Source organism: Triplophysa rosa, linkage group LG14 (genome assembly GCF_024868665.1).
Source record: "Triplophysa rosa linkage group LG14, Trosa_1v2, whole genome shotgun sequence".
Classification (NCBI taxonomy): Eukaryota; Metazoa; Chordata; class Actinopteri; order Cypriniformes; family Nemacheilidae; genus Triplophysa; species Triplophysa rosa.
Window position 1 is genome coordinate 6,980,088 of NC_079903.1, and position 15,452 is coordinate 6,995,539.

The 15,452-nt window shown below is 36.1% G+C and overlaps 3 protein-coding genes across 3 annotated transcripts; 2 read left to right on the plus strand and 1 right to left on the minus strand.

The window, feature by feature from the left end:
• The first annotated feature begins 2,508 nt into the window (after positions 1–2,508).
• Positions 2,509–3,548, plus strand: thrsp (thyroid hormone responsive). The gene has a single exon (XM_057351047.1). It carries the CDS (start codon positions 2,586–2,588, stop codon positions 3,006–3,008), a length of 423 nt encoding a protein of 140 aa, XP_057207030.1. The 5' UTR covers positions 2,509–2,585; the 3' UTR covers positions 3,009–3,548.
• A 707-nt stretch (positions 3,549–4,255) lies between these two features.
• On the minus strand, positions 4,256–5,480 carry ndufc2 (NADH:ubiquinone oxidoreductase subunit C2). The gene is made up of 3 exons (XM_057351048.1): positions 5,214–5,480; positions 4,655–4,798; positions 4,256–4,466 (listed from the first exon to the last, which is right to left on the minus strand). The coding sequence occupies exons 1-3, from the start codon at positions 5,350–5,352 to the stop codon at positions 4,417–4,419; spliced, it is 333 nt and encodes a 110-aa protein (XP_057207031.1). The 5' UTR covers positions 5,353–5,480; the 3' UTR covers positions 4,256–4,416.
• Positions 5,481–6,804: 1,324 nt separating this feature from the next.
• rab30 (RAB30, member RAS oncogene family) lies at positions 6,805–15,211 on the plus strand. The gene is made up of 5 exons (XM_057351049.1): positions 6,805–7,001; positions 8,226–8,324; positions 8,783–8,866; positions 9,710–9,893; positions 11,412–15,211. Exons 2-5 carry the CDS (start codon positions 8,232–8,234, stop codon positions 11,660–11,662), a joined length of 612 nt encoding a protein of 203 aa, XP_057207032.1. The 5' UTR covers positions 6,805–7,001; positions 8,226–8,231; the 3' UTR covers positions 11,663–15,211.
• The last annotated feature ends 241 nt before the right edge of the window (positions 15,212–15,452 follow it).

Here is a 15,452-nt window from a genome sequence, read left to right on the forward strand (position 1 = left end):
CTCAACACAAAGGAAGATATTTGGAAGAATGTTGGTAACCAAACAGTTCTCATTCCTAATTCACTGCCATAGGGGAAATAAATACTATGGGAGTCAATGGGGGATAAGATCTGTTCGTTACTGACATTCTTCCAAATATCTCTCTTTGTATTCAACAGAACAAAGACATTTATACAGGTTTGGAACAACTTGAGGGTGAGTAAATGATGACAGAATTGTCATTTTTGGCTGAACTATTCCTTAAAAGTTTTGCATAGTACTGTATACTGCTAGCCAATTCCTTACAATTTAGCCATAACCATTAATATCTAAGTGTGCATTCATAAATAATGCATATCCAGCCGGTTGTGACCACAGAATAAACCCCAATGGTGATCAGAACCCTGACCAGAAGTGGAGGGGTCTTGTACCTGAAGGGCTTTATTTTGTGATAACAATGAAAAATATATATGTCCTACCCAAACACGCATTTTCAGTAGGAAATCCACTAGGCAATATAATGTGAAAATGTATTTCCCTGGTATTCACAATACTCTGTGCACTCTACTGTATAGAGAAGAAATTGAATTGATTTCATTAGAGCGACATTGTGTCGCAAATGCTGTTTGTAGTACATTCCTTAATCTTAACCCCCAATACTACAAATACAATTTTCATTTTGTTACTTAGTTTACAGGAGACCTATCTGATTCATATTCATCTTAATGGCAATTGCTTGGCTGGGCTGACACATTCCCTCCCACTGAACTCGTATGGTGAAGAGCACTGATTATAATGTTTTTGTTATTTTGTAAGCACTTAATTTGCACATTAAGCCTTTATTTGCTATATACTGAATCTGTATGTGTCTTTCTCATTTTATTATTTGGGCTTGAAATTGTTGTCATGCTTTAGCGTATACAGTATTGTTCAACAGTCAGAGAGTGATTCATTTTCATGGGTGTTATAAATGGGCTTTGCGATTAGGTCACTTTATTGGTTTTGTATATAAAAAATACATTTTCTGTATATATTTGAAGAGTTCATTTGATAAAATTTTTATAAATGTTCAAAAATCAATCAAACTGATTAAGTAATAATAACTCAAAAAATACAGCTAACTAATGGCTGGAATACACTACAAGACTTTTAAAATCTGAACAGATTTTTTTTAAACAAAACATCATACTTGCAGACTTTTTCAAAGTTTCAGATCGAAACACACTAACTGATCAAATCTGCAGACTGGCACAGACTTTCTGCAACAAGTCCAGACTGAAAATCTGGGCAAAATCTGAGCAAATGTCTTGTAGTGTATTTTAGTCTTAACACAATAAAAACATGATAACACAATAAACATTTTTTTTTAGATTTTATCTGTTTTTGCAAATGAACACTTCATTTATTATTTGTGATTTTGTGACCTTGCAATGTAGTGCACATGGACTGAACTGTGAACCCAATAAGTGGCAGTGAATTATTTTGCTTTCATAAACATTATTTCATCAGAATAACGACCTTTGAACAGCCACTGGCGGAAAATGATGCCTTTGGCTACAGTATGGCATACAGTAGTTACAGCATTTACCAGGAACTGCCAAAACCAACCTGTCAAACATTGACCTCTTGCATTTACCTGTCTAAAAATATATGAAGAGTTTGGTTCCAAAATGAGATAACTCCGTTTAAAAAAAAATCAAAAATCATGTTTTTTTATTGTGCATTCCAATTAATATCCAGTGCAGTTGGTTTGTTTTGATTTAAGCCATAATAACAAAAAAAAATACAGCTAACACATTAAAACAATAAAAACATGATAACATAATAAAGAATTTTATTATTATTATTATTTTTAAATGGAGTCATTCCATTTTGGAACCAAACTCTTCATATGATATCCTCATTGTCCTTGAAATGGTTTCAGTGAATTTAAAGTCTGAAGTTTTATTTCCTCACAGACATTGTGCAAACAGACTAACCTCTCTTTCCACATGCACACTCATGACGTTGTACAGTCTGATGCGCTGACGGCGGTACTGAACCATTGGCCTGTACATGTGCAATCTGTATTCACAGCCAATCCAAACAAATCTGACCCTGAAAGTCTGCGCTGTTAATGGTGAGATATTCATCTTAAATCATATCTTTAATCATATTTTACTTTTCATTCATTGTCTCTAAGCACTGCAAAGCTCCTGGTGTTACTTTTGCAAATATAGCCCTTCTTTTATGTAACTTTATTAACTATATCAACTCATTTTTTTAAGATATAGCAGAAACAGTAGTGCAACGCATTTATGGTCTGTGGAAATACATGGTCTTATCTTAAAATCCAAAAATGTTGGGGTCAGTGTCCTCCTGACTGGCAGAATGTCACGCTGTGAAGAAACAGACCTCGGGGAGGAGCGTGTCTTGGCTCAAACGGGTGCCTTAAGATAAAATCTACCTCCATATTCGAGCCAGATCAGGCCACTGTGTTGCATAACCGTCCCACACGGCCCCTCTAGACACGCTATATAAAGATAGTCTTTCTCTCTGAATCTTGCACTGCATCCAGGCCCTGGCAATAAAACCATCTTATCAGCCCGAAGCCATCAACAGTAACCATGCAGTTTGCAGATGCCAAGTTCAACAGAAGCTACCTGTTGTTGTCCCAAAAGCGCTACAGCTCAGCCGTCCACAACATGGAACAGACAATCCTGCTTCCCAGCCTCCTGAGAGACGTGCCGTACGACGACGACGACACTCTCGATTGTGAGGCCGCCGAGAATAACAAGGATCTGTACGAGTGCTACCTTCAGCTTAAAGCCATCAAGAACACGGTGGAGAGCGGGCTCGTGCCCCACGACGACGCCAAGGGCAAGAGTCACGCAGTCCTGCATAAAAGCCTGGAGCCCCTGCTGGAGGCCGATCCAGAGGCGCTGTTCCACTTCCATCTCAGAGGCCTGTTTACAGTCATGGCCTCCCTGACAAAGAAGTCTCAGAGCTTGACGAAGAAATATCTGGACATCATCGGGGTCAGCCATTAAGATTCAGCACATCTGGAGGATAACATCTTAAGGACAGAAGCATGTATCAGGAAAGCTGTTTACAGTTTAGTCGCTTTCTAAATGTGACATGCAATAAAAATGATTCAAATTGAAAATCGTTTTGCTTGAGCACTTTATTCAACTAAACATTTCAGCTTTGAACTTCAAATGGAAATCCTGTGTTCAAGTTTTCTTCTTAAGATTTTATTTTGTAATAATATTGTTGAAATGTTGGTAACAATCGTAAATGTTTTTGTGAACGTGTCTACTACAGTCCAAAAAATTAGAAATGCTTTTCTTAAATATACGGTATATTGATATAATTGAATTAACATAGACACACAAAATGATTGAAACTAGGGATGCATCGATATGTAAATTTTGGCCGATAACCGATAATTCTTGAACATTGGAAGCTGATACCCGATATACAGTACCTAAATATTATATCATTTTATGATACTTGAAAATTCATTTTTCTCCCTGAAAATCATGCACCAAGCCTACTTTACATGAATTAAAGATTCTTTAACTTTTAAACTTTTCTGGTATAATGTTTATTAAAGATATTCTTCCAGAGCAACCCAGAAAGGTGTTCTCAATATAACAGGTCTCAAGACAGAAAGCATTCAGACAGCAGTCGGCTTAAAACAATATGCTTTTGTTCCTATGAATTAATATAATTCCTATAACATTGATAAATATCTACACACTACATCAACAATGTTTTGCTAATAGCAGTAAGTGAATGATCACGACAGAAAGACAGTACTGTACTGGATTTTAACTGAGTAACGTGCAGCTGAAGTGATTCAAGAAGAGGAAATGATTCATAATTTATCGGCTATAATATATCGGTCTAAATGTTATTATCCGATACCAATATGGCCGATAATTTATCGTGCATCCCTAATTGAAACATTTAATTGTACATCATTTGCACACCATATTATCTTTCATAATGTAAGTAAATTGAATCTGTTTGTAAAATCATGGTAATAAGTTTAAGATAACTTCATTGTGCTGAATAGTGTGTGTATACAATGTACAGTAGATTGTATAGATCAAAATTGCTAAATTACTGTCTTGTAGTAACATCAAGTTACAAGTCTTCAATTTTGAACTGTGAACATATAGATCAGAATACTACACTTTGACATTAAAACAAGTTATGATGACATTAGACATTAGCAATCATTCAAAATTATTTTCGCCAGCAAACAGACACTTTATGTCGATAATCATAACTAAAAGAATGAAGAATACTGATTTGATTTTTAAATAGTTTAATGAAACATTAAAGACAAAACTCAAACCAATATACGAGTATTTATAACAGCTGTTGTAATGTCTGTTGAACCAGATTTCTAACTATAATCTTCATATTTCTTCTTACAACCACATCCATTTAACGGATTGGATGAAACGGCTCCACAATTTCTGCAAAAGTCTTTTTATCTGGTTTGAAGAAATGAAATCAAAGTTAGACAACATATACAATTTATGAAACTCTTACATGAAATTATGAAAGGTGCAATGCTTAAAACTAAACAAAAGTATTAACATACATACACAATAACACGGACAACACCAATACAGTAAATATTAGTAACATGTTAAAAAAATAAATGTCCAGATGTTTTTACCTTTTTCTGGAAAGTTCTCAGGGTGCAGCCGGATGTACTCATTCATGTCCCGGTCCAGCCTGGCATATGTGTAATTCTCATGTTTTGTTAGATGATATCCAATAAACCATCCAATGGTTACGAACAGAGCTTGACGGTGAACACCTGTTAAATAAGAAGCAACTTAAAACCCATGTTCAAGAAACACTCACTGGCTTCCCATCTCATAAAATACTGTAACATACTATATTGTGTACTACAATATTTTGAAGTAAAATTCCTAGACACTATATAGTAGCAATTTTTTAGACCGTACTTTGGCAACACTGTGGTTATCTTGCATGCACTATGTGAATATATATAATTTTTCAATGCTGTTGTAAATGGACTATGCAAATAATATGCTATAAGAAAAGTCAAAGTTATTTGTCATTGATTAAGCAGTACGTTTCGCAAATGCTCTGTGCACTTGGTACACAATACTATGCTTTTATCTCTATTGTTACAATTATCGAAGTACTTCAACTGCAATAGTTACGGTTAGACGTTTAGTGGGTTGTTAATCTGGTTGAGCTCATACCTGCTTTGAGTGCAGGCCTGCGGTTCAAGCTGTTGTGAAACATTGCAGTCGCCCAGCCGCACAGCCCGAGCCATACTGAGTTTCTGTTCACGAGCCCCGGAGGAGGCAAAACCTTCGCTTCTTCAGGCAGAAGCCCCATAGTCCCAAATAACAGGATTTCCCAAAGTCAGGACAACCCAGACAGTTAGCTTTCCATTGGTTTATCAACCCCGAAGGAAATCAAGGGCAATGTTTGTCCCGGAGTTAAAACGGTCCGGTGGGGAACAAGTGCAGCGTCTGCGAACGTTCCGGACAGCGTCTCGTCCCGTCTATGGTCTCGTCTGAGTTCAGACCGATAGAGAAATCGTTTTTTAATGCTATTTTTTTCTTGATATTAAAATTTTAAGCAACACAGAAAGTTTAATATAATAATATTCAAATAAGGATTGGAAATATACAAGTATGCACCAACAAACTGGATATTTCACTATTATGCAGTAAAACAATGCTAGAGATTAATAACTGAGATTGATACCCTGACACCGTGTCCACACCGGACGCGACACCACTTTCTTTCTTTCTTTCTTTCTTTCTTTCTTTCTTTCTTTCTTTCTTTCTTTCTTTCTTTCTTTCTTTCTTTCTTTCTTTCTTTCTTTCTTTCTTTCTTTCTTTCTTTCTTTCTTTCTTTCTTTCTTTCTTTCTTTCTTTCTTTCTTTCTTTCTTTCTTAAAACTAAAAACGCAAACGCATAAGACTTCACCATGTATTACACCGCCATATAGATGCACAAGCTATAGATTGCAGCTTTAAAATATCACAACCCTTAGAGCTGTATTTCTTATTTCTGTGAATTCGATTATGTGGGATAAAATAGAAAATCAACAGCCTTCATCAACTTTTCAGGTGAAGGAAACACTGAAAATAACAGTAGGTTATCGAACTATACAATTTTATACAATAGGCCTACAGCTTTAAAATGACAATAAATCTATGATATGTGAATAAAAAACAAACCGATTTTAATCAGTTGTTTTCTGGTTGCTGCCCATATGTAGGCCTACGCAGGGCACTGCATAGAAATTTCGCATTATAAAAGTGTGGTGTGACCACGACATAAGTAAAAAAATGTATAGAGAGGGTCGGATTAAAAAATCATAATCTTTTCAGAAGTAGTAGGCTACATTCAAATTAGATTAATTTTCCTGCACATGCTTTATAAATCTAAACTATAGCAAATATATATATATATATATATATATATATATATATAAAATAGGCCTATTTTAACTTGTGAACAGTCCATATTTATCAATATTCCTATTCCTACTTGTTTACCACACATATGCATCCTCTGCAGTGCGTTTAAGTAGAACTACAAATCCCAGAATGCATGGACTTTTTAAGTTTTATCTACGGTTGTGCTATTATACAGCACCAAAACTAGATGTTTATCGATAATACTAAATCTTTGCCAGCATATAGTCAGATTTTTTTTATATTATATCTTGTTTCACAAAAAAATCCGAGCACATTTACCACACTAGTTACGGGTCAATTAAAGCTAAACTACATATCCCAGAATGCCTTTATTTCCTCATGTTTTTCGGGCTCGTCTTCCACTGGGGTACGGAAGCATGATGTCATTGTAAAAACGAAGGAATCTCTGCGATCATTGTGCAACGCTGAAGCCGAAAATCTGCCGAGATTGCAGGCGTTGCAAGATTGCTCGTGTCGTTTAGATCGCGTCTCAGAAGAAAAGACCGAATGCATTTGCAGTAACAGAAGCAGCGGGGTAAACCCCTTGTGTTTGGTAAGTGTAAAGATGATTTAATATGACCTTTAATGTCCAGCAGCTTGTGCAGAGCATCCTGCTAGTTTACTAACGGTATATGGCTGCTGGTTTGTATCTATCACGAATTAAAATGTGTTAACATGCTTTTACGTTTGAGAAAAAGTAGTTAGGCCACATATTTCGTTTTTTTTGCGTATCAGAAGTATACGTTGCATAGCAATATTCCTGTTTAACGTTGCCCTATTGAAAATCAATGCGTGCCGTGGATTTACATTTTATTTACAGTACTTCGATGCCCTAAATGCAATGCAAATGCAGTTATTTTTATATAAAAATATATTAGGAGTTCCATAATCCACATTTCAGAAACATGAGTGACAAGTGTTTGTTCTATGATGAACAGTAACATTGCATTTCATTGTTTTCAACATGTTGATTTCAGTATTCAAAGGAAGTGAATGTAAGAAGGCTTGTGGCGATTCATTGTAATGTAAAATAAAAGTTTGAAGATATGGGTTGTTGTTGCATTATGGAATGGAAATGGAATGCAATGGAATGTCTTTTTAAAGGAGCTTTAATTTCTTTATACCTTTTGAAGTTAAATGTTTTGTGTATTCAGTCAAGACAAGCATAAGTCACAGAAGTGAATATAAACTTATAAAAAATGGCTTAAAATTGCAGGGTGTTTTTCTAAGTCATTTGTCCGCAGTTGTTAATCATCTGTTGAAAGCATGTTTGCCCCTGCAAGTGTGTGCATGCATGTGTGTTGACAGGCCTATGGGAGGTCTTTATTCCTTGTGTATTTATTGCGGTCCTCACAGTATCCTACCACAAGCCTTGGCAACAGCAGCCTTTGAGCACATGCATAGCACTTTCTCCTATAGCAACACGTGAGGAACAAGCGCAGTAAATGTGCCTTAGTAAAACACACAGGCACTGTTGATTCAATAAATTAAAGAACGCTTGGTTTAAAAGGGGCCCTAGAGACACGAGGCATAGGCGATTCTCGCTTTTCTTTTCAGTAATACGTCATTAGAGTCTCTGAAATGTTTGTTCTGTGAGGGCCGTTTTATCAGTGAAGATGAAATGTTGCTCTCACATCAAACAGTGTTTTCATGAGAGAGATATTTGTTGGACATTCGTAGCTTGCACACGGGCTCTAAACACCCACATATTCTCTCTCTCTCTCTCTCTCTCTCTCTCTCTCTCTCTCTCTCTCTGTCTTTATTCATTTTCCCTCAGCTGATCATGAGCATGGAGGATTATGACTATTTATTCAAAATTGTGCTGATAGGAAATGCAGGAGTGGGGAAAACCTGCCTCGTCCGACGCTTCACTCAGGTCTGTGGTACAACTCGTATCATTTCTTTTCTTTCAAATATATATTTTTTGGGAGAAATTCTAAAGACTGTTGGATGCCATGAAGACTGTTTTTTTGCATGCAAATACGATGAATTGAGATTGAAACATCAAAAAGATTTATTCCAAGTATTCTGAAGCCACACAATAGTTTTGTCTGTAAAACAAATCCCATTTTTACCTTCCCCAAATGTTTTGAAGAGTCAATTGATGTTGACAGTAAATAATGTATATTATGCATTGGCAATTTATGTATGTAAAAAATAGTATGACTAATAATAGAATAATAGAAAATAAACAGGACAGTCAAAGGTAACTTATCCCACATTGTACTTTCACAACCTGAATAGTTAATGTGACTTGTGGATCTGTCCGGTGTAACGGGCACCATGCATCAGTGAAGAAGTTTCAAATATTTCTTCTTCTTTATTATTTTCTAGGGCCTGTTCCCTCCTGGACAAGGTGCGACCATAGGAGTGGATTTTATGATCAAAACTGTTGAAATTAAAGGAGTAAAAGTAAAGGTTGGTGTAACACTTATTCAGTGAGTAACTGGCATCATAATAGTATTTGCATATCAATTTGTAATTGGTCTTCTGTGTTACATTTTCCTAAAAACTGAATTGTGATTTTTTTTATTTTTCTTTGCATTCATTTGTACCATAATTTGTCATTGGCCTTTTTGCATTAAAGGGATAGTTCACCAATAAATGAAAATTCGGTCATGAATTATTCGACCTCTAGTTGTTCCAAACCCTTTGAACACAATGTTAGAAATTTGGAAGAATGTTAGCAACTGACAGTTCTGGGGCACCATTGACTACCATAGTAGGAATAATAATTGTATATAACAATTTAACACAAAAGAAGATATTTTGAGCAATTTAGGAAAGCAAATATATCTGGGGTACCTTTGACTGCCATTTTAATTTTTTCTTCTATGGTAGTCAATGACACCCCTGAAATGTCAGTCACTTTTTCCAAACATCTTGTGTTCAACCGAACAAAGACATTTATACAGGTTTGGAACAACTAGAGAGTGAGTAATTCATGACAGAATTTTCATTTTTTGGATGAACTATCCCTTCAAATGACATTTTTGCATTTGGCAGATGCTCTTATCGAAAGCGACTTACAATGCATTCGAGATATACATTTTATGAGTTCGTACTAAATGTCAAGGATACCCACAGCAACTTAAAGGACATTAGATGCCGGTGTCTGGGCATGCACCTTTTTTGGCATTTTTCCACATTTCAGTCCGCTTCCTGGTAATGAAGTGAAATTGAAGCTCTGCTTGTATTGGGTTCTGCTGGAACTGCAAGAGCGGGTTTGCTGATTATTTGATCCGTTCACCACCCCCAAAGCTCCAGATCTGGGACACAGCCGGGCAGGAGAGGTTTCGCTCAATAACCCAGAGCTACTACCGCAGTGCCAACGCCCTCATCCTCACCTACGACATCACCTGTGAAGATTCCTTCCGGTGCCTTCCCGAGTGGCTGAGGGAGATTGAGCAGTATGCTAACAACCAAGTGGTGACAATCTTAGTAGGTGAGTATTGATAAAAATGAATAGATTTTGATTCATCCTCATTCAGCTAGTTAGACCAACTGGTTTAAGATCAATGGCATATTTGCTTCTTGACCTTGCTACACATATGGAATAACCGTTTTATAAAAGCAATAAGCCTTTTAGGCCAGGGTGTTTCAAACTTTACGATACCAGGGATCCCCATGATAAACTTTTTGTGAGAACCCCCTTCCTGAAACGAGTAGTTTACTTTAGAATTAAAATTTCCTGATAATTCACTCACCCACATATACCATACAAGACGTCCGTGTGTTTATTTCTTCTGTCGAAAACAAATTGAGCCTTTGGAGGAAAGCTGCTTCTCCATATAATGGACGTCAACGGGGGCTGTTGGTTAAGGTTTCATTGTAGCTTCAGGCTCTACACGACACCAGCCGATGAATAAGAGTGTTGTCTAGCGAAATGATTAGTGATTTTCTAAGAAAAATAAAAATTATATTTTTTATCCACAAATACACTTGTACTGCCTCCGTGATGCACGTCCACGACTTCTGTATTACGCAACGATGTTGGAATTATATTTATTATAATACTGTTTGTGTGTTACTAATATTTTTTATTTCAGGTTAATACAGATGCCAGGCTGTTAAAATCCAATTTTTGAAAAGCAGATTTGTGCCATCTGGTTGTAAGAACAGTAAAATGGCATAGAGTAACTACAAGGTTCCCGTGTGTGTGTTTGTGATTGTTTTTGTGTGTGCTTGTGTGTGTGTGAGAGAGAGAGAAAGAAAGAGAGCCTCTTTTGTATTGTTTTTCGTTTATTGATTTTATTTCACATATTCTCAAAATTTGCCCTGTAGCAGCCTTAGCAGTTCATGTCTGTACTGTGTGTATGTATGTGTGTGATATTTAACTCTGGGTTCACACCAAAAGCTAATTAAGCGATTTGCATGAGTAAATTACATAAATAACAAAGACGCGTATAGACGCGAACTCGTGGCAGGCGATGCGAATGACATGAATCGGATGCTGCGATTGCCGCGAACTGGCGTCAATCTTGTCTTCCGCGAAGGTTGAAAATATTTATCAGATCGCGTCACTCGCGTGAAAATAACGAACTTTTCCTGCGAGTAATAATGAGCGTGGAACGCGATTATTCGCGTTTGGTGTGTACCTAGCATTAGAGTGTCACCCTTTGATTGCTGTGCACTTTTTTTTCTGCACAGTGGCTGATTTGTAGTTTGTACCACCAAAAGATTTTCCGTATTTTTTTATATTTCCCATTCATTTCCTATATGTCGGTCATTTTTTCACTTTTTCCAAGTGTGACTTTTTTGTGACCCTTTAACATATACATACCAGGTCCATATTTTTTTGTTCACATAGCGAATGCGACAAAAGTCACCAAGTGTCAAAGTGTCATCACCAAGTGATGAAGCTTCAATTTTTCAACAGCTCACTTGTAAACCATGAACAAATGGCCAGCTGATGGACCACCCAAAACAAGTATTTGATATTTGAGCCTGTTGTTGTTTGCAGGGAATAAGATCGACTTGGCCGACAAGCGAGAAGTCCATCGGCAGCGAGCTGAGGAGTTTGCAGAGGCTCAGAGCATGTTGTATCTGGAGACTTCTGCCAAAGAGTCGGACAACGTGGAGAAGCTCTTCCTGGACCTGGCTTGCGAACTGATCCGCGAGGCCAAGCAAAACACGTTGGACAACAACGACTCCACCCCCATGCCCGGAGAAGGGAAAAACATCAATTATTTGGGTTGCTGCAGCATGAACTAGTAGACTTGGCCACCCTGTACCCCGCTGAAGAGACGGCAACACGGATTGCATACAAAGTGGTTGTATTGTCTGTGACTACTGTTGGTGGAAGTCTACTACTTTTACCTGTCTTCAAACCCCCGGGTATTTTTAACCGTACTCTGTACATTCAAAATAAGTAAGATCAGATAATGCTGCTTTTATGAGGGGGGACCGAAGCACCTAGATGTTTTCAAACAAGAAAAACGGGGCTATGTTACTGCTAGCTGATAGGTCAGACAATGAGATTTTTTACACTTCTGTACAATGCAACCATTGGGATTTCCCTTCTGACTTGGGAGCCAATTTATTTGTTTTATTAGTGATTCGGAAAAAGATGAAAAACCAGGTCTTCATTGTCAATCTCATCTGTTTAAGGGAAAAGTTCACCCAAAAATGTAAATTCTGTTATTTGCTCACCAACTTTTACTCCTCTGCGGAACACGAAGGATGCTTTGAAGAAGGTCCATGCCGATCTTTTTCATACAATGAAAGCATACAATGATCAGGGGTTGTCAAGCTCCAGCAGGGCAAAATTAAAATCATACTGATCAACCCCACCTATAGGTCACACTGCATATTGTTGCTGTCCCTCCGAAATTTGATGTCCAAATTCGCTGTTTTTCATTTTTTTAATTGATTTAAATACCGTGTTGTCAAAGTCAACAGGCACTTTTTAATACTTTTTTATTGATTAGATATTTGCTAAACCCAGGGACAAACACAAAGGGTGACTAATAATAATGATTCATGGCAAAAATAAAAAAACATGGAGACAGCAGTGATATTCAGAATTTTTTGTGTAAAAATCATTGCAGTTTGGCATCAGTGATGTGGATGGTGTGACGCTTCTTGACATTTAAATATGCACATTCGTATATGAGGGCTAGTGTGAAAAAAGTTGATCAGATACTGTATATTAATTTACATTTTTCCTGAATAAAGTCAGCCGGGTTTGGAACATTATGAGGATGAGAAATGACAGAAGGTTTTTGGGTGGATTATTTCTTTAAAATGCATTGCCACAATGCTGGTGTGCATGCATTTATTATTCACGCAAAATGCACTTGCTTGTGAAATCATGAGTATACGCATGTCCATTTATTTGAGAAAGAAAGCAGACACCCAGCTACCTGTAACGTTCACCCGATATGAAAATTCTCTCATCATTTACTCATTTTATTGCAAACCTGTATGACTTGCAGAAAACAAAAGAAGATATTTTGAAGAATGTAGGTAACCAAACAACATTGAATCCCATTGACTTCCATTGTCACAAGAAATGTCACAAACCACAGAGACATTTCTCAAAATACCACCTTTTGTGTCATATACTGGTTTTGAATGACATATGGATGAATAAATGCTAACAGATTTTTTTTATTTTTGGTTGAACTATCCCTTTAAATCTTTATTAGACAGACGTTTTATAAGAATATACACTCTCCTTAAAGCTTGCATGGAAGTTTGTTTGCCAATACTAAACACATTTTTGAAAACCATAGCAAAATCCCAATGTGCCTCTGTCATGTTTCCATCCTGCAGAAAACAGCATTCTCGACATGTCTAAGTTATATTTAAAAAATGATTCTTAAAGGGACAGTTCTATCAAAAATGAAAGATCTGTCATCATTCACTCATCCTCCTGATGTTTCAAACCTGTTTGACTTTATTCTGCATTTCTTTCGGTGTTCACAATTTAGGCCCCACATGACAACTAATGCCATTTAGCATCAAGTGCATCAAACATTTTGTGCTAAGGTTAATTTGAATAAGGTTAATAATTTAGGTTGTTTTGCATGTACTGGCCCTTTAAGAGATGTTTCTTTGTGATATTATTTTCTAGACAATTAAGCACATTTTATCTCCAAGTCTCATTACTGTGACTTTTGTATGTTTGCTTTGGAGTTTGTAAATCTTGTTCTCAAAGATGATTCTCATTAGATTCTAGAATTATTCTTTCTGGACACAGTTATTAAAACTAGCTTACATTGATTTAAGGCACTACAACAAATTCTACAATTATAAAAAAATGTTTTAGAATTTCAATATTTGAACATGGGAAGCAATCTTCTACGCCGTGCAATAGGCTTTGTTTTCTTTTAAGCAAAAAATAATTTCTTGTTTGTTTTGTATTGACCTGGTCACAGAGGTTTCCAGCAGCCAACCTGCTGAAACCTCAAAAGTCAACACAGCGTTTTCTTACACCCTAGCCAATGGCACAATGCACTGTCTAAAAGTCTTATTTCATTCCATACTAATATCCCCCCAGAGGTTTACTCTGATTTATAACTGTGGATATTTTGTCCTTTGGAAGTATTAGAACTGAAATGTACCAAGATGCTTCTAGTTAAATTAGTCCTGCTTTGGTAATAACTGTAGCGATGTGTAAAGCTTTTTGGTACTCGAGAGGCAGAGAGAACAGTGTACGTGTGTAGTTAATGTATGAATGCGAGAACTATGTATTTGCTAGTTGTTAATAGTGAATTCTTGCACAATTGGTTTTGATGTTTCAATGCATCATATTGAGGAACAGTGGGTTGAATTTTGTCATTGTGTGGAACAGTATGATCCCGACTTCATTTGGTCTTTGTTTTGGAATTGTGTTGTTTATTTTAACAGCTTTTAAACAGTCTGGGCTGTGCTGTGAGGTTGTTTGCACCGGTGTCATTACAATGAAACTGTGAATTTACTCTTTTATAGACTTACCGTATTTTACTTGCTGCTAAAGAGCATTTTCCTGCATTTCCTGCATTTTTTTGTTGTTGCTGTGAACAGATTTACATATAGACTTTCATCCAGTTCTTGTTGATGGATGTAACAATGATTTATTGATATTGTTGGGTAAATCCATTCACCACAACACTGAACAATGTCTGAGGACCAATCTTTTCCCAGCTTGTTTTGGTTGTCAATGCCAATTACTTTGCAGTATAATGCATTTTCATAGCTGCTTATTTTATGATATTAAGTTTTTTTTATTAACGCATTTTTTCAAGTAACAACCTTTTTAATTTTGTGTAAACTGTTTTCTTTGTTACATGACGTGCCATGCACAGTATTGTGTCTGTCGGGTATATTTGTGTTGCCTTGTTTTACAGTTACTTGCCATATTGTGTTACATTATGTACCAACGACACTTGGAATATTTTTATGTTCAAGGCCCTAATTTCCTATATTCTAGTATTACTAAGTGCTTATTTTCCTAGACATTTTATGACAATTTTATTATATGAAGTACAATAAATAGCAAGGGGTAACAAGTCCTTGTGTAGTAACGACAAACACTCGCTGAACCCACCAGATTGTTAAGTAGATCCATTTGTTGTTTTTAGTGTGTTATGCATTAGAAGTTTGTGATGCGTTATGTGTAATATCATAACTGAAGAGCTGAACCCACAACTGCAACTCAATTCAATACCTAAAATGTTTCATTTAAGCAATTCTGTTTGTGTACCTTTTGATTTGATTTTCAATATATATAGACTGTAAGTTAATACATTTCATCAAATAAACATGGTTATGACACTATTATGTGGTATTTGTAGTAACAGGAGTAAATATTATGTTGCCTAAATGCTTAAAAATATTATATTAAAAATATAAAAAATAAATGTTACATTTATACAAAATACGTAAGTGAATAACAAAATGTGGAAAATATAAAAAATACAATAAACAATAGGCTTATTTATAAATAAGTTTATTTTAAAATTATAATTAAATTATATCATACTTCATCTACAATTACATTACATTTAATAATTAGGGT

Bases quoted from the DNA above. Each gene is read 5' to 3' on its own strand.
- rab30 (XM_057351049.1), top strand. From the start codon at position 8,232: ATGAGCATGGAGGATTATGACTATTTATTCAAAATTGTGCTGATAGGA. The intron at 8,325-8,782 runs GTCTGTGGTACA...ATTATTTTCTAG, and splicing joins TCGTCCGACGCTTCACTCAG to GGCCTGTTCCCTCCTGGACA. The intron at 9,894-11,411 runs GTGAGTATTGAT...TGTTGTTTGCAG, and splicing joins AGTGGTGACAATCTTAGTAG to GGAATAAGATCGACTTGGCC.
- thrsp (XM_057351047.1), top strand. From the start codon at position 2,586: ATGCAGTTTGCAGATGCCAAGTTCAACAGAAGCTACCTGTTGTTGTCC.
- ndufc2 (XM_057351048.1), bottom strand. From the start codon at position 5,352: ATGGGGCTTCTGCCTGAAGAAGCGAAGGTTTTGCCTCCTCCGGGGCTC. The intron at 4,799-5,213 runs GTATGAGCTCAA...CTTATTTAACAG, and splicing joins CAGGCCTGCACTCAAAGCAG to GTGTTCACCGTCAAGCTCTG. The intron at 4,467-4,654 runs GTAAAAACATCT...TCTTCAAACCAG, and splicing joins TGAGAACTTTCCAGAAAAAG to ATAAAAAGACTTTTGCAGAA.